Here is a 22,451-nt window from a genome sequence, read left to right as displayed (position 1 = left end):
TGCTATTGGGGTGGGATATGGGTAAGGTTAGGGGCAGGTTAAGTGGTATGGGTAGGTTTAAGGGTGGGTTAAAGTGTAAGGTTAATTACAGATGTACTTACATAAAGGTATTTTTAAGGACAATGTAAAAACATGTATGTACACAATAAGTGTACTGTACCACATGATTAATTTAAATGTAATTACAGTAGTTAAGGCCACTTAATATAAAGTGAGACCCTTTCTTCTTTTGAGCACAAAATGAGATATTAGCCATTGACTACCATTTACGAAAAAAAAAAAAATGGAATTCAATGGTTACCGTCAACTATTTGGTTACCAACATTCTTCCAGATATCTTTTTGATGACAGAATTTTAATTTTTGGGCGAACTATCCCTTTAACTGTTTAATGGACCCATAATTTGAACAAATATGCTATAACTTTTTTTAATGCTTAATGTTTTAACTAAATTGCACTAAACACATTTAAATGCTTATTTTATACGCTAAAGTGAATGAAATGCCTAGTTCAGAAGTCGCATCACACTGAAGTTGTTTTGGTAGGCTACATTTAGGTAGGTTGAAACTATAAAGCATTTGTCATTCCTGCATTGCAAATCTGCTAAATCTATTCCACATTTGCATGTTTCTCTATTCATTTGAGCAGCAACATGTGGCAGGAGCACCAGCATCTCCCGACGTCTGTCATATGAGGCATGACTGCGCGTCACCGCTATTTTGGACACTTTGGGTGGAGCGCAGGAGGATGCGCACGAGGACGTGCCACTTGTACTTGACACTATAGAAGCATAAATATATGTCTCAGATCATCTTCTAGCTGTTTAAGAAGGATATCACAATAAGTTTATCATGGCTGGTCCTCAGAGCGGCTCAAACGTAACGCGTAATTTCACAAATCAGTTCGTGCAGCCGCCGTGGCGCGTCGCGATTTGGTCGGTCGCGTACAGCTCCGTGCTGGCGGTCGCCGTATTCGGAAACCTCATCGTAATTTGGATCATTTTGGCCCATAAACGGATGCGCACCGTGACCAACTATTTCTTGCTCAACCTGGCGTTCTCCGACGCCTCGATGGCCGCCTTCAACACGCTCATCAACTTCATTTACGCCACGCACGGAGAGTGGTACTTTGGAGAGGTTTACTGCAAGTTCCACAACTTCTTTCCCGTGACCGCCGTGTTTGCCAGCATTTACTCCATGACTGCGATTGCAGTCGACAGGTGAGGCTGTTCATGACTAATTATAGGTTAATAGTTTCATTGTGCAGTAGCAGCCTATTCACCATTCACACAAACCTACGATGGGATACTTGATTCGGGTTGTCGTGGGAATTTTACACACCTGGGAAAAGTGGCTGTATAATAAAGGTCTTTAAAAATATAAGCTGATCTATAAAAAAAAAAAGTACTAAAATGTCATTGTAAATTATCCGGCAGCAACAAAATCCTTATTTTAATGCCCAAATATAGGACCGTAAATCGTTAATATAGACTAAATTCCATGTGGAATTTTATGAATTCCAAATGCGTTTGCATATACATTTGTTGGAATTCCTTAATGACCTCGAAATAACGTCATCAGGCTGTAATTCGTCTTCATGGAACTAACGGGAATTGTAAAATTTTGAATTCTAGACTTGCAAAAGTGTAGAAAAGAGTCTATAAAAACAAATAATATCTAAGAACTAAAATGAGGGGGTATATTATACGGAAGCACACCGCTTTTTCTGTTTATTCAAGTCTCTTCTATCAGTTTATGTTAAAATACGACCAAAAATAACATGCCTGAGAGTTATTTCAATATCAGAATGTCCGGTCAATATGCACCAAAATTAAACAATAAATGTGTTAAAATTTGTTGTTGATGAGTCAACATAGGCTACATTTCAAGGCTTGAAATGTCTTTAAAAGTCATAAAGTGGGCTACTTTTGGGTGATAAAATTTGCTCTATAATTAATTTTGTTGAGAAGTGATATTCTTTTTTTTAATAGAAATAATCAACATTTCATTCATTTTAACTTGTTTTTAGATATAGCTGCATGTGAATATATAAAATTATTTGCTCTGCCCACACATGAAGTATATAGCATATACTTATATTTACATGTCAAACGCTATTGTGGCAAGCAGTTACAATGATTGGCTCTTGAATCCTGAGAAGTATATGGCAACCCAACCTTGTCTGCTCCATTTCAACTGACATCACCCTGCTCTTTGAGTGTTTTTAATAGGAATCCGAATCAAGTCATCATTAAAGACTAGAAAAGTCATGGAAATTCATTGCTCAGTGTTACGGAAAGCAGGACTCAAACAGATATATTAGTGAATAACAGGTGTTTGACAAACAGCAGAGCAGATGGGTCAGGATACGGTGAGTGAGTAGTTCGATAGACCAGTTTGAGTGCGATGAGACGGTAACTTGGAATCTTTGTCTTGACAGGAATTCTAGGAACTAGGAGCTGAACACACACCTCACACAGACGGTTTCCGGAACTGAAGCAGACTGACTGGGGAACACTAGAGAACACACACTGGAGAAAACACTGGAGGCAAGTATACAAGGAGGTAAGTAGCAGGTAATTCTCTGTGGTATCATAAGCAGTCCTCTTCGTATGAACGTTAACATACGTTTGGTATTAACGAGACCGGACACCAGACTGATGTGAGGTGTGAGCTTTTATGGTGCTTGGTGATGAGGTGCTGATGGTGTGCAGGTGCGTTCCATTAGTGATTAAGTGGTATCAGGTGCGGGCGTGTGTCCTGATAGGAAAATGACAGACAGATCCGTGACATTACTTCCCCCTCCCGGAAGGCGCGTCCCGCGCCACAACAGCAACACCAGGGAAGGGGGGTGGGCCATGGCGGAACTGGAGACTTGGGAGGCCAAGGCAGATCCGGGGACTCAGGAGGCCATGACGGGACTGGAGACTCGGGGAGCCATATTATTTATGGCCATATTATTTATTTGGGAGGTTTAGACCGCTCTGGAAGCGCAGACTCTTGGGGGCGCTCTGGAAGCACGGACTCTTTGGGAACTGGTCCTGGAGAGTAGGGCACTAGAGGGAGCTGACAAGGAGCAGGCACTGGAGAACACTAACTAGGAGCAGGCACTGGAGAACACTGACTAGGAGCAGGCACTGGAGAACACTGACGAGAAGCAGGCACAGGAGGGCGCTCTCGAGGAGCTGGCACAGGCCTTGGGTGAACAGTGACCAGCAAACTTGCCATATTCTTTGACGGCGGGCTTGCCATATTCTCTGACGACGGGCTTGGGTTGGCCACGAATGGCGGCGCTAATTTCCCCGCGGACACGGGCCTGGGAGAGCCGTGGGCGGCAGACTTGCGTTGGCCACTGACGGCGGCTGTCTTGCGTTGGCCGCGGACGGGACTCCGGCTCGGGATCGGAGACTCTCCAGACACCGGATGACCGTCTCTTGCCAATTAAGGTTGGAGGTGTCTGGGAGCTCCATAGGCTGATGGAAAGATATCCCGAGCTGAGTGCGAGTTTGAGTGCGATGAGACGGTAACTTGGAATCTTTGTCTTGACAGGAATTCTAGGAAGTAGGAGCTGAACACACACCTCACACAGACAGTTTCCGGAACTGGACACTGGAGCAGACTGACTGGGTAACACTGCAGAACACACACTGGAGGTAAGTATACAAGGAGGTAAGCAGCAGGTATTTCGTTGTGGTATCATAAGCAGTCCTCTTCGTATGAACGTTAACATAAATGTTTGGTATTAACGAGACCGGACACCAGACTGATGTGAGGTGTGAGCTTTTATGGTGCTTGGTGATGAGGTGCTGATGGTGTGCAGGTGCGTTCCATTAGTGATTAAGTGGTATCAGGTGCGGGCGGGCGTGCATTGTGATAGGAGAATGACAGACAGATCCGTGACACTCAGAAGGTGTAAGAATCCTATTGATTTACTAATGAAAAATTGGGCTGCAGGAATTTAACAGTACATGGAGAGGAACAGACTTTTAGGGCTACCAGCGAGGCTTCTTTCTTCCTCTTGCATATCCACCTATAATCTCCTCAGGGAGCTCATAAATTGAATGTCTTCCGTTTGACCCCTCTGTCATTTAACTGCAAAGAAAAAGAGGAAACTTCATTTCCTGCCCATAAGCTTGGGACAAACAGCACAGACTGCTGCATTTTATAGGATCAAAACATCCCATAGGTGTACGACAGCAGGATTTATCAGCATTTATTGAGCTAAAACCTGTTCGTTTTCAGAATTACGCAGGCACTATTCATAGGATCCAGTTAGTCATGAATGCATCTAATGAGATGAGGTCTGGGATACTGATCTGCATGATCCAGAGCATAGGGGGGCTTTTCCTTCATTAAAAGATTACAAGCTCAGTCTGTGGCTGTGTGGGAGCCAGAGAACAACGCTTCATCTTAACTCTGTGCAATCTTTCGCCATGCACGAGTGTTTATCCATATGCTGCCTCCCATGTTTGTTCCTATTATCAAAAAGTTTGACTTCAGATAGGCTTGTGTGCCAATCAGAAATTAATTGTGCATAATTTGTGATTTTGAACTGAGGGAGCAAACATGATGCAGAATTCAAATTTAAATTTAAGTGCATAAAATAGCTTTTATTAATGCACTGTTGTAAAAAATATTTTGTAAATGAAACTTGAAAAAATAATTCCAGTCTTTCTACTTAAAAATGTCACAATTCAATGTGTTGCATGCTATTTCTTGATGATTGTTTGTAAAAACAAAAGTTTCTGAGTGAAAATTGTTACAAAGTAAATCCTACACTATTTTTACATGAATTACCCATAAAGATTTCATCATGCATAAACATGAGACATTACTAACTATCATTGTTTGAAATACCATCTGCAGACCTTTGCGATTAATTTATACATGTTTCATTATATTTTAAATAAATTCACTTACAGTGGAAGTGCACTTGATTACTGAGAATGTTCTAATTAACTCTAGATGTTATTATAATGAAGTCAAACAACATGAAGCAGGCTTATTATCTCATCTTGTCTATTTTAAGTGTAAATGTCTAATCAGTGAAGAAAAATGCAATTATTTATGTTTGGTAACAAACCTTGTTTTGAACTAATACAATTTCTCTGGGACTTTTTGTTTATTTTCTTTGCATTAATTAAACCTCCTCTTCATTCAAATCAAATTCTAATTCAACATCTCAGTTTTTCAGTTGAGATTTAATTACGGACCTTTTCACAGACTGTGATGATGCACTTTCACAGTAATTAACATTGCAGCTTTATTTAATTTTTAAACAATTAATTTACATAACATTACAATTTGTTTTATTAAACTGTCAACAAATTATTGATTAATTAATTAATTAAAATAATGTTTACGTGTGGGTTTTTCTTAAAGGATAGTTCACCCAAAAATATTTTCAGCGGATGACATAGGACGTAGGCGTAGCATAAGCTAATATTTTATTCACAGTAGAACAGAGATAACATAACAAATGTTTAAACTGAGAAATTTGACAGTTTTATGCACAAAATGAGCTCATTTCAAATTTGATGTCTGCTACAGGTCTCAAAATAGTTGGGACGTGGGGATGTTTACCATGGTGTAGCATCTCCTCTTCTTTTCAAAACAGTTTGAAGACGTCTGGGCATCGAGGTTATGAGTTTCTGGAGTTTTGGTGTTAGAATTTGGTCCCATTCTTGCCTGATATACGTTTCCAGCTGCTGAAGAGTTCATGGTCCTCTTTGACGTATTTTTTGTTTGATGCGCCAAATGTTCTCTATAGGTGAAAGATCTGGACTGCAGGCAGGCCAATTCAGCACCCAGACTCTTCTACTATGAAGTCATGCTGTTGTAATAGCTACAGTATGTGGTTTTGTATTATCCTGCTGAAATACACAAGGCCTTCCCTGAAATAGACGTCGTCTGAGGTGAGCATATGTTGCTCTAAAACCTTTACTTTCAGCATTCATAGTGCCTTCCAAAACATGCAAGCTGCCCATACCGTATGCACTTATTCACTCCCATACCATCAGAGATGCTGGCTTTTGAACTAAACACTGATAACACGCTGGAAGGTCTCCCTCCTCTTTAGTCCGGAGGACACGGCGTCCATGATTTCCAACAAGAATGCCAAATTTGGACTCGTCTGACCATAGCCCACATGGAAAGAACCTATATGAGGATATATGCGCATATATGAAACCTATATGCAGTATATATGCACATATATGATAACATATATGCTGCATATATGCGTGTATATGCCACATATAGGCAAAATTAGGTCTCCTGTATTGCTTCTTTATATCCACATATAAGCCCTATATGTACATGTAAATGTAAATTTCGACATTTTGGGCTTTTATTTATGTTGTCTAGCAGCTATGGATTTTAATAATTTTACTAATATATAGGTAAACATATAGGTGCATATATGCACACATATATATACATGCATATATGTGTACATATATGTGTACATATATGTGCATATATGTACATATATGTACATATATTATAGGAAAACGGCCAATTTTATATATGTCACATATATTAAAAACATATATCAAAACCTATATTAAAACATATATGTTTATATAGGTTATTTCCATGTGGGAGAACACTTTTCCACTTTGAAACAGTCCATTTTAAATGAGCCTTGGCCCACATGACACGACGGCGCTTCTGGACCATGTTCACATATGGCTTCCTTTTTGCATGATAGAGCTTTAGTTGGCGTCTGTAGATGGCACAGTGGATTGTGTTTACTGACAGTGGTTTCTGGAAGTATTCCTGGGCCCATTTGGTAATGTCAATGACAGAATCATGCCGATGAGTGATGCAGTGTCGTTTGAGGGCCCGAAGACCATGGGCATCCAACAAAGGTCTTTGGCCTTGTGCCTTACGTGCAGAGTTTTCTCCAGTTTCTATGAAACTTTTGATGATGTTATGCACTGTAGATGATGAGGTTTGCAAAGCCTTTGCAATTTGACGTTGAGGAACATTGTTTATAAAGTATTCCACAATATTTTAATGCACTTGAATGCATGAATTTAATTTCATAGGGCTGTGTATTGGCAAGAATCTGGGGATACGATACGTATCACGATACAGGGGTTGCGATATGATATATTGCAATACATTGCGATACTGTAAGCAAGGCGATATATTGGGATTTATCTTATTTTAGGAATAGGATATATTTTTAGGAAAGCTGTCATTAAGCGCACACCACCATATTCAAACCTTAGCAATAAATAAATAAATAAAAACTGTTTAACCAGAACACACTGGGATCTGCATTTGCAAATATTAGTCCCTGTAACATTCAACATTACTGAACCACTTTTTGTGCAGTACGAGTCAAGGGGGAAAAATTAAAGTGCTTGCAGGATTCTGTAGTTAAATGTATAAAATGTATTTTATAAAAAAGACCATATACAGTATGTTATTAGACCCTGCTTTAAAAGGTTCACAGTTTAAGTTTACAATTGTTATATACAATGTCATAACATTTTGACCTGAGCAAAAAATTACATCTGCTTAGTATCAATGAAAAATACAGTGCTTGCAGGATTCTTAAAGAAAACAAAACAATTGTAAAACAATAAAACAAATACAGACGTTGAACATTCTCAGAACCTTTCAACTTGGATTTCACAGGTTTTTCAGTTTGTATCTATGTTCTGCGTGGAATTGCCGAGACCGCGACGCGAGCACCACCCCAACTGCACAATACACCCCCAACATGAGAGAAAGCTGCAGCCGCACAGCGACCCTGCCCCCAGCCGCGCCCTGCGCAAAGGCTTTTCACACGGGACGCAGCAAGCGGCGGGACCAAGGTGGCACCCGCGCCGCAGTCCCGGAGTGGACGTTACCACAAAAGCCCAAATCAGCTTTGTACACCGAAACGAGAGCTAGAACAATTCTTTCATCCTCCATTACTGGCAGCGAACTATATTAACGCTAACATTAGTGGCGTGCTCTAATGGTAGTGTTTCCTGTCACTTTTCAGAGATGGAGATGAAGACTGCTCTCTAGCGGTCGGGATATGAACTCAAAACGAAATAACTGCCATGAATCCTTTATGATTTTTTTTTTTTTTTTTAATAGGCCTATCGATATTCCGTTTTTGAGAATCGATACAATATCGCCAAACAAAATATCGCGATACTCACGTGTATCGATATTTTCTTACACCCCTACTATTTCACAGATTGGAGAGCCTCTGCCCATCTTTACTTTTGAGAGACTCTGCCTGTCTAAGACATCCCTTTTATAGCTAGTCATGTTACAGACCTGATGTCAGTTAACTTAATTAGTTGCTAGATGTTCTCCCAGCTGAATCTTCAAAATATATTGCTTTTACAGCCATTTGTTGCCCCCATGCCAACTTTTTAGAGACCTGTAGCAGGCATCAAAATTGACATGAACTCATTTAGTGGATAAAAGTGTAAAATTTCTCCTTTTAAACATTTATGTTCTCTATGTTCTATTGTGAATAAAATATTGGCTCATGTGATTTGAAAATCTTGTAGTTTTCATTTTATTAAAAAAAAAAAAAAACGTCCCAACATTTCTGGAATTTGGGTTGTAACTCCGATTGTAACTATCCCTTTAAGTGGCTAAGAGAGTCACAGAAAATTTAACATCATTCTCTCTTTTAAACCAATGTAATGAATCTCTCACAATTTTTTTTCTCTTTTGTAAAGTCATAGAAACGTTATTGTAGATATTTCCTTCAAATGAAACACAAAAATGACATCTGTTGTAGTTTCCTTTCACAACTATAGAAGTCTACCTAAACTTGATGAGTTCCCTTTCTAAGAGCTCTGGAAATGCTAAAAGGTTTCATTAAACTATGTTTTTTTATGCAGGTACATGGCCATAATTCACCCTCTGAAGCCCCGTCTGTCAGCTACCGCTACTAAAGTGGTGATTGTCTGTATTTGGGCCCTGGCGGTGATTTTGGCTTTCCCGCTGTGTTTCTACTCGACCACGAGAACTATGCCTCGCAGAACCGTCTGCTACGTCGCCTGGCCGAGACCTTCTGAGGATTCGTTCATGTAAGAGATCCATTTGTTCCTGACAAAAATCCCAAATCAGTCACTAATGAGGTGGATTTCATTGAGGATTCTGTCTTAGAAGCCAGATGCATGTGCAGAAAGCAAGACAGCAAGCTTTCCTCTGATTATTTCACACCAGCTGATTGTTTTTTCTTCTACTTGATTGTAATTTCTGTACAGCCTGTGCTTCTCAGGCTTTGTTCAAACATTGGTAATGCTCTTTCGGGCTTTACATTGCCTGCTATCTTCACACTAAGTGCCATCTGCCAGTGAGGCGAGAAAACCAAACACATTACCTGTTTACAAAATGGCCAAATGGTGTGTAAGAAGTGTAAACAGTCTTCCGGACTCACAATCCAAATGTATTGTCTAAACACCCAAGCCCCAAGCATTGGATAGGCCTACTTGGGTTCATCATTTGGTGTGGTATATAAAAACCACTTGTTTTATACAGTGGCTTCCTGTCCTCTCACCTGTGCAGGTATCATATCATAGTAACGGTGCTGGTGTACATGCTGCCCCTAGTGGTCATGGGTATCACCTACACCATAGTCGGGGTGACACTTTGGGGAGGAGAGATTCCTGGAGATTCATCGGACAATTATGTTGGACAACTGCGAGCCAAAAGGAAGGTGAGAGGACTAACATATATTGTACACAATTTATCCCAAAGTTTTTGTCAAAAGGTTTGGAACTACATAGAGTATGCTGTGGTCGATGATCAAATCTGTGACTTTCAGCTTGTAGAGATACTTCATCAACATGTTTTTTGATAGTTCAACCTGACATTCTTCTGCTAAACATAAAAGAAGTTAATTTTAGGAATGTTTCTTCTCCAAAAAAACACTGGACCCCATGAAGTGTTATATTGTAGTAACAAAAACTAAAAGCTGTAAGTGTATTTGTCAACTGAAATGAATATGAAATAATAAATAAATGAGAATTTATGAAAATCTTTAAAAAAAAAAACATTACCTTCAACTAAAAAAATAGACTGAATTTACTGAAAATAAGTTTAAGGTCTAGAAGTACTAAAATAATTCAAACTAAAACTGAAACAAAAGTAAAATAAGCTAAATAGAAATATTAGGAAAAAGAAACTCATAAAATTGACAAAGCACATATCATAGTTTAGTGCATAGTTTGCTAAAACTGCACTGTAAAAACATGAAATTATCAGTAAGTCAGGGCAACTTTAACTCATCAGTTTTTTAAATAAGTTATATGAGAGTCAACTTGATTTTTTTAAAAGTCAGTTTAATATAATTTAAGTTGAAATGACTTAGAACCAAGTTAATTATAGGGCAATAATTGTATTTACGTTTTTAATTTGAAATAGGTTTAACAGTGTAAAATGAAAATGGAAAATTAAACACTAATTCAAAATGTGAATAAATATATACAAAATATTAAAATACTACTCTTTCATTGCATGGATAAAGTCTTTTAATGAGAACTTTACATTAAAACTTAACATTCAGGCAAGGTTCTCTTAAAGTTACGAAGAAACGTTCTTCCAATAATGTTTATAGAACATTTGTTTAAAGTTATCTGTCTTTGATAATGTTCTTAAAACATTAGCACAAAAGCATCATTCAATGTTTTTCTGAAATTTTTATTTGTAATTTTTCAAAACGATAAAATGGAACACTCCCTTAATGTTTTCCCTAATGATCGCATAAACATGAAAAAACATTTAAAAAAACCTAGATATTTTGAATCTTCAGAGAACATTCTGAAATAATGTTTTCATAATTTAATGTAAACATTATGAAAATGTTCATAAAAAATATTTTTTTTAGGAATTGACTGATTTCGTGTAACCTAGGAGCTTCAGAATGAGGTGACTAAAGGACAGAGTTTAAGAAATGAGCCCATGCATTTGTAAATCATAGAAATTAATCTATGTATTTACTCTTACCTGTCCTGAGGGAATCTCACTGTATTGCTATATCTATTTGATATTTTTCCACAGATTAAGGTCATGTCTGGTTTATCTGGCAGGTCAGCCCTGAGCTTTTTGTGAGCTGCAGCGTTCAGACATGCGCTTGCACATGTGGGACAGTGATAGGTCCCTCTCAGGGATGAATCTAGGACAATTCATCTCATGTTGTGGCAAAATGGTTCATATTAATGACTGTGATCTCTCTATGTAATCCAGTACTTTTGGTTTTGAAGCAGAGATTATGGAATCGTTTCAAATATAATCGTAGGCTTACACTGGATTAAAGCACTTGTTAACTCACCTTTACACAACCTTGCTTCCCAAAGCCCATTCATTCTTTTGAAGAGACTCCTGATTGGCTAGAAAGGTGACAGAAGGATTTCAGTACGTTTTGGGAGTGTGACCTCTTTCTCAGATTCCTGATGGGAAAGAAGTATAAAAAATTGCACATGTGAATTCTAAGTATTTTCTTTCTGTGTTACATAAAACTAAAAGGAAAAAGATAAATCCGTTATATATATCCAGTAACTTAGATAATAGAGCATTCATTCAAAGTTATCCAGCCTTTAATAATGTTCTTAAAACATTTACACAGAAACATTTGCACGTTATTTACACTAAAAAAAAGTTGAGCAAACTTAAAAATCTAAGGTTTTCAGCTGATTTTTGAGTTCTCTCAACTTATTTATTTTAGGAGATTTTTGAGTTCTCTCAACTTTTTGCCTTAAATGTTTGAGTTCTCTCAACTTTTGATTTTTAACTAAATAAAAAATAAAAAGTTGAGCAAACTTAAAATGTTTAAGGAAACCAGCTTCAGCAGATTTTTAAGTTTATATAACAAAAAGTTGAGAGGACTCAAAAATCTCCTAAAAAATAAGTTTAGAGAACATAAAAATCTGCCTTAAATTATTAAGTTTGCTCTACTTTTTTTTTTTTTTTTTTTTACAGTATACCATTTAAGGGATGTTTTTTTCTTAAATGGTTTTCTTAAACCTTTTTTTTTCTAAATGTTACTAACTACTTTCAAAAATCAAAAGTAATTTAAAGTTAAAAAGTAACATTCAAAAGTAATTTAAACTTTTTTAAAAACTGGACATTTCAGAGAACATTCTGAAAGTTAATGGGAATGTTATCAAAATGTTCTTAAAACATTTATAGGCATAAAAATTTGCACAGATGAATTATCAAATTATCAGACTTTCATATATTTGTTTCATAAAACTAAAAAAGTCTGTTTATACATAAAAATGTTATATATAAAAATGAAATGTTAGAAATAAAGCCACACACACACAAATATACAGCATTTATATAAAAAAAATCATTTACATTTTTTGAATGACTTTTGAACAATAGTGTAACTCTAAAATTCACCTGGTGTCAACCTGGTGTTCCATAATCCAAAATTTTTTTTGCAAAATGGTAAATAAAACAAAAGAAAGTTTTTGGAGTATAATTTACAAAAATATTTTTCTACTTCAAAATTTCATGTTTAATATTTGTGAAAATTTACTACCTATTTTGGAGTGAAAACTACACTTATTTATTTTCAGTGCCCCCCCCCCCCATTTTTGGATGGTTCTTTAAATATACAGTATATATATATATATATATATATATATACAAAGATCTCAGGCTATTGGTTGAGCATTTGCCTGCACTTCATATCTTTTCCCATTGTTTTTGAAAACTAAACACTTGATAAACTGCCACCTCTGTTGTTAATGTTAAACATTTCCCAGCTATTAATCTATTGAATCTAAAAACATCCAACAATCCTTTGTTCTTTTAGACTTTCTTTCTAACTTAAGTGCATGACAACCTTAAAAAAACCACTCACAACATCTCAAATGGCCTCATTAATTTGCGCATAATTTGACACGGACCTGTTGGAAAAGAGAAATGCCGTCCGTCATCAATCAATGAACACTTTCATTTGCACCTTGTCTGTAAAGCGACAAACGTCTTGTACACTGAAGAGACCTGCTGTAGTTAATGAGTAATGAGACACAGTGGAGCCTAGCGAATAATTGCTGATTGACAGTTACACAAAGCAGAGAAAGGTTAGGTATGACGCAACCCTAGCAGTGGATACAATGAGCCACGGGAGGCAGAAGTGTCAGAGAACCTGCCCTTTTGTGCCAGTTTGACACAGGTGTAGCTAAAGTTTAGTAAGGTTGCATTTGAACCATATGAATGGTCTTCAATCAGTGTGAAAGTACATTGTCTTCCGGAGGGCAGGTGAACGCGACCTTGCTGTCAAGAAGGTACAGCTAGTTTTCTACTCGGCGTGTGACTGACTAGACATCAAGCCATTAATGATGTTCAGCTAAAGGAATTACATTAGACTTTCATAAAAACTGCATTTATCATAAGTGGAAATGTGTCACATGTGTGTTACACCTTCTGTAGATTATTTGCTTTATATATAAAATTCTCTGATCGTTTGACCCACCCTAAGGTCACTCATATCTTTTTACCCATTTTTAACCCCACACCATTTTTGTTGATTAAATGTTAACTGAAATAACATGTCTGTCTGTCTATAAACAAACACGACAAAAACACAACAAAATTACTAAACATTTAAAATGGAAAATATGCAAATATACTAATACAATACACACTACCATTCAACAGTTTTGGATCAGTAAGAGGTTTTATTTATTTATTTCTTTGTTTGTTTTTACTTGGATTCAGCAAGAATGCATTAAATTGATGAAAAGTGACAGTAAAGAGATTTATAATGTTATATTCTTTTTAACATTCAATTTATCAAAAAAAAAAAATCTTGAAATCCTAAAAGAAAAATGTATTATGGTTTCCATAAAAATATGAAGCAGCACAGCTGTTTTCAACACTGATGATAATCAGAAATGTTTCTTGAGCATTAAATCAGTATATTAGAGTGATTTCTGAAGGATCATGTGACACTGAAGACTGGAGTAATTCAGATTTCAGTCAGAAGTGTGAGATGCGAGGCTGTTCAGTGTAGCAAGAACAAATGACCCCAGGACCCCTGAACGGTCTGCTCCGTTCTTCCACCTGATGCCAGTAACAACAAATCAAAACACTGTATCGTCCTTTGGTGCCATTTACATATGAAATATGCAATTATGTACTTTTCGGCACACTTCAATTTCCTCCGGTGTTGTTCCTCCTGCTCTTTCATGATAAAAACAACCATTAATTGAGGTTGACTCACTTGTCTGATGACCGGTGCAAAAGCGTTCAGTGTGGTACCAAATCACCACCCGACAAGTTTCCTCTCATTTGAGTTTTTGTGGCTTTGAGGCGGCAGATGGAGACTTCAAACAGACTGCGAGCTGAGCCATGACTTTCCCTGATGCTGTTTTCTTCCAGAACACAAGAAGCTGAAACTCATATGTTTTGCTGGCATATGCTTCATGTTGTGACTCTAAATGATCTCTCGCTCTCTCCTCAGGTGGTGAAGATGATGATCGTGGTGGTGGTGACCTTTGCCCTCTGCTGGTTGCCTTATCACATCTATTTCATCGTGACGGGCGTAAACAAGCATGTGAACAAGTGGAAGTCCATCCAGCAGGTGTATCTGTCCGTGTTATGGTTGGCCATGAGCTCCACCATGTACAACCCCATCATTTACTGCTGTCTGAATGGCAGGTAATGAAACACTTCTATACTCATACACAATCAAGCTCCAAGATTAAACTTTATTCCATTCTACCAATGGAGAAAATGTTTTAGCCATAAAAGTTTTCTTTCTTTCTTTCTTTCTTACTTTCTTACTTTTTTAGAAATAATATATTTTATAAATATTTGTAAAATATTATTTGCATATAAAAAGTATTGTTCTTTTGAATATAAAAAAAATGTAAAAAATAGTTCTGAAAGTAGTAGTTACTGGCAAGTATGTTGGTCTTATTTAACAATGACTTATTTAACACACACACACACACAGACACAGACACACACACACACACACACACACACATATATATATATATATATATATATATATATATATATATATATATATAGTAATAACATTTAATATATTAATATTAAATTCCTATATATATATATATATATATATATATATATATATATATATATATATATATATTTATATATTATTTAAAATAAAAAAGTATAACTGCTAGTAACTTGGTCTTGTTTAATTAAATAATAATAATAATAATGTTTTTACAAATATTTTTATTAAAATAAATAATTTTAAATTTAATTAAATATTTGTACATATTTAATTGTAATAATATTGTTATTATAGCAAAATTAACTAAATTATTTTTTAATAATATATTTAATATACTGTTTTCAATTATGAATATATTTTATTTGTAAAAAACAATAATACATTTGTAATCTTTATTATTTGAATATTAAAACGTATCATTCTTAGAGTTCTGCTTTATACATTATGGCGAGTAACTTGGTCTTGTTTACGTGCCAAACCTTTTTACTCACTGTACTTACTGGTGCTTGCAAATATTAATTTTGGACCATCTACATAATTCATATACATACAAAATCTATTATCCTAGCTCATTATAAAGTTATTATTAAGAATTACAATTATATTAGTTATAATATTTTGAGATGGACTAGTAATGCATTTCAATGAGAAGATCATATTTTTCCAAACCTCCAGATTTAGGGCCGGTTTCAAACGGGCCTTCAGGTGGTGTCCCTTCATCCAGGTATCCAGCTACGATGAACTCGAGCTCCGTCCCACCCGTCTCCACCCACGCAACCAGAGCAGCATGTGTACCCTGTCCCGCATTGACACCAGCGTTCACAGTGATGACCCACGCCGCAGCAACCGCAAGAGCACCAAGTCCCTGCAGTGTCAGGTGGAGGTCAAAGATGAAAGCACAGCAGCGACTAAACTCTGTCTTCACAGAGAGCCCACATTCGCAACCGAGCAGCTCAGCTGAAGGGCCAGACCAGACGTGCATGTGATCGTGGTTCTGTTAGAGGTGCTCCATTACAGACATAAAACAATGTGAATACATCCACAGGTGTTGTATAAATGACATACTGTACATTTCAGAGTGTGCATTGAGACTAAATGCACTCAAACCTGCAGCATGGTGAAGTAATACTGCCTCCAAGTGGAGAACTGTGAATGTTTTCAGTGTAGTCTAGCATACTACTCAATGCATGCTGCCTAGTATATACTGCCTTCTTTTTTCTTGAAATACAACACAACATAGTACATATTATGCAATGATAAACGTTTAAAACATGAAAACATAGTATGCTACACTACAGATTCATCACCTCATCATGTTCATGATTATCTAAACACAAATTTGGCACATTTGATTCAGTTTTTTTTTTTTTTTTAAATTGTCTTTCAGAAAAAAAAAGTCTTTCAGAAAATGCTCAAATTTATACTTGATTCATAGATAGAATTGGACTGTCGAGTGTGTCCTGCACATTTTGACAGCTGTTTATTTTTGTATCACATGCACATGTGCATTCTGTGCATTTTGAACATAGCCAGCACTTCTCCTTCTGTATGAAAGTATATTTTAGATTGATCTTTTGTAAGGGAGATTAACTTCAAATGTTGAACTGAATGTAAATTTTACTGTAATAACACATCTGAGCCAACAAACTGATAGTGTGCTGTCAGATGAATCAGTGTTATGAAGCAATGTCAGGAGTTAAATGATTTGAAATAATAATGACAGAAATAATAAGCTTTGCTTTAAATTCATAAAACCATTCTAACATACTGGTGCACAAAGCTCTGGCTGTTTCGTAAATAAGATCTAATTAATGTATATAAAAGACTACAATAACTGAACTCTACAGTTTGTGTCTTGTTCATGTTTGATATATTTCAGTATGTGCTGTATTTATGATGTACTGTAAATGTTAACACCACTGATAATGTGCTTATGGTTTGTATTGTACATAATGTACAAAGTTAACTTTTTATTACCTAAAATCACCAACGTATAGTACTGAAAATGGATGTAGTAAAATGCTTTTTATGGTTAAATGCATTGATGATGTTTTTCCATCTTTTACGGCTGCTTTGATCTAAACTAAAGATTTTTGTGAAAAACGAATCATGTTGGTATGGCCACATTGTTTTGATGTTGAGCATGAACAGAGATTCATTAAAGTGAACGTCAAAAATGAGCAAAACTTGTTTTTTTTGTTAGAATCATGTTCTTTGCAAAACAACATTTGACTTGTTTAAAGCAGGGTTTTGAAGCTTTAGCACAAACTTCACCAGACAGGAGTCATTATTAAGTTGAAATAAAATACGTGTGACTTATTTGGACTATAAGTTATAGGTGTGTTATATGTAGGCCTAGATCTTTCTTTTGAGCTCATCATGCATTGCTTATGGTTGCTAAGCTTAGTGTTAAAAATAACGCTGGTGCAGTTATAGTCACCTGTCTACTTTGGACTATTCCGAACCATTTCGACTATTTTTGGCGATGGTTTTGAAAACTACAAAATGAACCGAAGCAGGCGCACATTCATTTTTGGCATATAAGGCATGCTTTTTTAGGTCATTGCAACCACTAGATGGCGCAATTGTCTGTATTTTTAGTTCTGTGCTGGTGAAAGCAATTTTGAAGGTTAAAAAAAAACAAAAAAACATTTCAGCTAGGAACACATTGTTCCTACAGCAGCTTAAATCCAGTGTGGAGATATTGTTTATCTTGAATTTTGAAGGATATGTTAATTTCCTTATGTAAACCCTAAAAGCATACAGCAATATGCAACAGATAAGAACTTCAATGTTATGAAGAAAATAATTGTTGATATTTAGGATAATGGTAAATGTTAGACTGTATGATTGCAAAATCTATTCTCATATCTCTTTTTTAGTACAATGCAAAAGGCATGTTTCACATGACTTCCTGTTTATCGCCGGTACATCCCTTACTCAAAATATCTTCCAAAATCTCCCTTCCTATTCCCTGTTGAATACTGCCCAGCTATTGACGTCTGATCTGGTAAAAACAGGAAAAACTACCCTTACTGCTACTGGGCATAAAAATATATATTTTTATGCATGCACCAAAACTATGTTTGAGGTATGGAAACATCAACACTGTCTTTGAAAGCAAAAAAAGAGTTTAGCTAGGACCCTCACAACTGCCTTCATTGAAGATTTGGTGGGTTATTTAGATAAATGGAAATAACCAAATTTGGGTGTCCGAGGGGGATGCTGAGTTCCGTCTGTCACGTGTGCACATGTACTGTATGACACAACCCCTCCCATACATCCATCCAAACACAGCTCACTTATAGTGCAGCGTCACACCAGTGTCTGCTCACACAGACCGTCCGGAAGGGCATCGATTTATGTGTTATTTTTGTCTCCTCTCACTAACCTGCAAGGTCAGTAAATTGCTCTGATGAGTCAACAGCTCCCTCTTCATCTGAACAACAATGCCAGGTCTAATATCACCAGGTATGATCATGTAATCTCAGGACGTTTCGTGAAAAGTCAGAGTCACTTCTTGGACTTTATAAAGAATATATAATATCCAAGGCTCTTTTACTGCATTCTGTCTATGTGCTGAAAACTCTTCACATTGCAAGACTCTTAAATACTCATTTTCTCAGTTTAATATTTTTTTTTGTATTATTTAATAATATATGTAATTATAATTAGTGACCATTGTTATTACTATCATCAATAACATCAACAATAATAATATGTATTTATTTTATTTTACTTCATTTATGTTGTAGTTTATTTATCTATTCATTTATAGGATTATTTAAAGCTCTTCAAGGCCAGTTAGTATTATATTAATTATAATATCTATAATCATTGTTAATGCTAGTATTAATTAGTATAATAATATATATAGGTCATATAACTGTGACCTTATGTCTCTCATGGGATGAAGAGGATTAAGTAAGTAATTATAATAACTATTATTATTCGCATAATAATTAGTACTGTCAAACGATTAATCGTGATTAATCGCATCCAAAATAAAAGTTTTTGTTTACATAATATATGTGTGTACTGTGTATATTTATTATGTATAGATAATTACACATACATGCATGTATATATTTAAGAAAAATATATTATGTTTTTCTATTAAATATATTTATATATAATATAAAATATATGAATATAAATATATACATGTAAATATTTTCAAAATATATACTGTATGTGTATTTATATATACATAATAAATATACACAGTATACACACACATATTATGTAAACAAAAACTTTTATTTTGGATGTGATTAATCGAGATTAATAATTTGACAGCACTAATAATAATACTTCATTATTTTGTCAGTATTTATTAATTTATTTATTAAAGCCCTGGCATGAGTGTTAAGCTATAATACTTTATGGGGATAAAAAGCTTGAATTTCATGTTAACACTGTCACTCCTGTGCATGTTCAAAAAAGGTGCATTAAAAACAAATAGGCCTATGCACAGACTTCGGCACAATATGAATTGAATTGACATTGCGTATCTGAGCAAACATAATACTGGTTTTAAGATTATTTACCAATATGTTAGTATCTCTACATTTGACTTTAATGTAAAACACAGACCCAAACAAACAGATGGTGAACATTGTGGCTTCACAAAAACACGTACACGAGGGAATCAAAGGTTCAAGCAGGGTTGTATGTTCAGCGATGTTTGTCTGGTTTGAGCAATCCTAAGATTCACATGAAGTTGAAGAGGTTCACGTGAAGTGACACTTACACATAGATTTCATCCAGATATATCACATGGAACTGTAGGAACCACATTTATGAACCTAAAATGCCACGTGATAAAATTTGTGACCAAGTCATCCAAGATTTTGTTAGTTTACATTTTCCAAATAAATGCATAAAGAACCCATAAAATCAGAAACAGAGCGGTGTGGCTTTTAGAATCACAATATTTTTTTCTGTGAAAATCAATCTACGAATGCATATTAGGTTTGGTTAAAAGAAAGTAGCCTATTTTAAAAGCTAAAAATGACACTTGGAGGTTCCTGCTTGCATGCATACTTCAGATAGAATTGCATGACTTGCCTATTTTTGAAGTACAGAATAATATTCTTATTCATAAATCAAAAGCAATGCTGACATCTGCTTATAAGCCGGACTGTATCTCTCTCTCAACAATAAGTTGGAATCCAGGAAAGGCTGCAGTTGATGTGTGCATGATGTGTGCATTCAGAGTTCAAGTCACTGATGCTTGCGTACAGAACTACCACAGGCTCTGCACCCTCCTACTTCCACTCACTATTACGAACCTACATCCCCTCCAGAAGTTTGAGATCTGCTAGTGAGCGACGCCTTGTGGTACCATCACAGAGAGGCTCAAAATCACTCTCCAGAACATTTTCGTTCACCATTCCTGGCTGGTGGAATAATCTTCCCACCCCTATCCGGAACGCCGGATCCCTGGCAACCTTCAAGCAACAACTGAAAACTCATCTCTTTCGGCAGTACTTGACTTCATCCTAAACTCAAAAAAAAAAAAAAAAAAAAAAAACTTTCCCTCTATCTTTCTCTCCACCTACTAGCTTGCACTTATTTGAACAATGACTGAGACTTGGTGTTACGAGCACTTCCTCTGTCTGATTGCCTCTTCAAGATTAATCGCTTTTTGTATTCCCCAATTGTAAGTCGCTTTGCATAAAAGCGTCTGCCAAATGACTAAATGTAAATGTAAATGCATGCAGTCAGCACTTTTGGGCCCTGACGAGGGCCCCTACACCAGCCCTACGGCCTCAAAACCCACGCTGATGAGGTTGATGCATCGTGAGCGGGGGTGTTCATGACAGCTGTTTTCCCTATGAATGTCCCTCTCTGTCTGACACCAGCTGCTAGGCCTTCAGACAGCACACATGTCATAGACAGAGGCTGTCAGACTTCACTTCTGTCAGTTTAGCCACTGTTTTAAAGTCACTCTCTGTTATCATCTGAAATATGACTGAAATGTGGTGCAGGTTTAAGAGGGAATGTGGTGTTAAGAGCCAAAAATGGAAGGTTTGCAAGTGGGAAAAAGAAAATAACCACCTCCAGATTGCATAAGACTTATCAAGCTGTCTTTTTGCATAACAGTAATCTTGTAATTCATATTTGTATTAGTATAAAATATTCACATCGTAAAATTATAATACATTGAGGCCAGATTTAGCAAGAAAGAAAGACAGAAAGAAAATAAATTAACCTATACAAAAAGGTACTGTATCTCAACATGAAATAAATCATCATTTTCATTATTTATTTTTCTTAATTTGATCATATTACTGTATTTTATAAACAAAAAACAAACAAAACACCTTGCTAGACTGTGCATTAGACTAATCGAGACTTGTCAGAGCACCTGCATATAGCTCTTTTGTTGGTTTTGATTGCTTCTGTTGACCTCATTTGGAAGTCGATTTAGCGTCTGATGACTAAACGTAAATGTAAATGCAAATTTTATAGAAAGCACAAGCATTTTTTAAATTTTTTAAATTTTTTAAAACATTTCAAAATACATTTAAAATTACAAAACAGTAAATAAACTTTTTTCAACAAACAAACAGTTTTGCGACAGCATGACATTTTTTAAGTAGCCTATGATTTTGTATCTAATGCAAAGTCTGATAAACATTCTGACTTTCAGGTCTGACTTAAGCAGGGTTATTATTATTAAAACCATTACTTGAAATAAGCAAACATTTTCTGAAATAATAAAAAAATAACAAAATATAAAAAACTTATTTTACTTCAGCTAGTTGCAACATTTCTTATTTTCTTTAATTTGATGCTAAAATAAATCAAACTAAAAATTAAAACTTAATCAAAACGATATAGACGTTTAAAAATATATATATAAACATAAACACACAACATATGTACAAAAAATTAAGATAATAATAATAGTAATAATAATAAAATAAATTATTAAATAAATAAAAATATATTAAATAAATTAAATTATTTTATATAATAAATAAAAATAAATGTATACATTTATTATAAATATTTGTTTTAAATAAATATTTATAAAAAATTGTTTATCAGAACTTAAGTGTCTAAAAACATTAAATACCTTTTAGGGTTGCTGTATAGTGTTTTAAGGATGCACAAATATATTATAAACAAATTGACCTCGCGAAGGCCATGTGACATAACAGATCTGCTCGATGTTGCACAGAATCAGTAAGTGGCGGATAGTTCAGCTGAAACTATAACTTTGAGAATATCCCTCTGGAACAATATTACCATGAAATCTTCCCTCTGTGACCAGGTCATGGACAGAAATGCTGCTTTGCCCTACAGATCACTAATGAAAGACTCCAGCATAAAATAAAGTTAAATAAAATAATAAAATCAAATATTTGAATGGCATTTCAGTGTTGTTTTTCTGTATCTGTGCTTCTGTCATGACATAATATTTTCAGCATTACCTGCAGCTGTCCAATAATAAGCGCTCTTCCTCC

The 22,451-nt window shown here is 35.6% G+C and overlaps 1 protein-coding gene across 1 annotated transcript; it reads left to right on the top strand.

Annotated features, from left to right (window-relative positions):
• Window positions 1-635: 635 nt before the first annotated feature.
• Window positions 636-17,145, top strand: LOC306872157 (neuromedin-K receptor-like). Its single transcript, XM_079420589.1, has 5 exons — window positions 636-1,219; window positions 8,864-9,052; window positions 9,534-9,684; window positions 14,443-14,639; window positions 15,649-17,145. Exons 1-5 carry the CDS (start codon window positions 852-854, stop codon window positions 15,932-15,934), a joined length of 1,191 nt encoding a protein of 396 aa, XP_079276715.1. The 5' UTR covers window positions 636-851; the 3' UTR covers window positions 15,935-17,145.
• Window positions 17,146-22,451: the final 5,306 nt, after the last annotated feature.

Source organism: Barbus barbus, assembly GCF_936440315.1.
Source record: "Barbus barbus genome assembly, chromosome: 7".
Lineage (NCBI taxonomy): Eukaryota > Metazoa > Chordata > Actinopteri > Cypriniformes > Cyprinidae > Barbus > Barbus barbus.
This window is presented reverse-complemented; position numbering and strand designations above follow the sequence as displayed.

Coding starts and splice junctions, on each gene's coding strand:
- LOC306872157 (XM_079420589.1), top strand. CDS start 852: ATGGCTGGTCCTCAGAGCGGCTCAAACGTAACGCGTAATTTCACAAAT. Junction 9,685..14,442: donor AACTGCGAGCCAAAAGGAAG/GTGAGAGGACTA, acceptor CTCTCTCCTCAG/GTGGTGAAGATGATGATCGT. Junction 14,640..15,648: donor TACTGCTGTCTGAATGGCAG/GTAATGAAACAC, acceptor CCAAACCTCCAG/ATTTAGGGCCGGTTTCAAAC.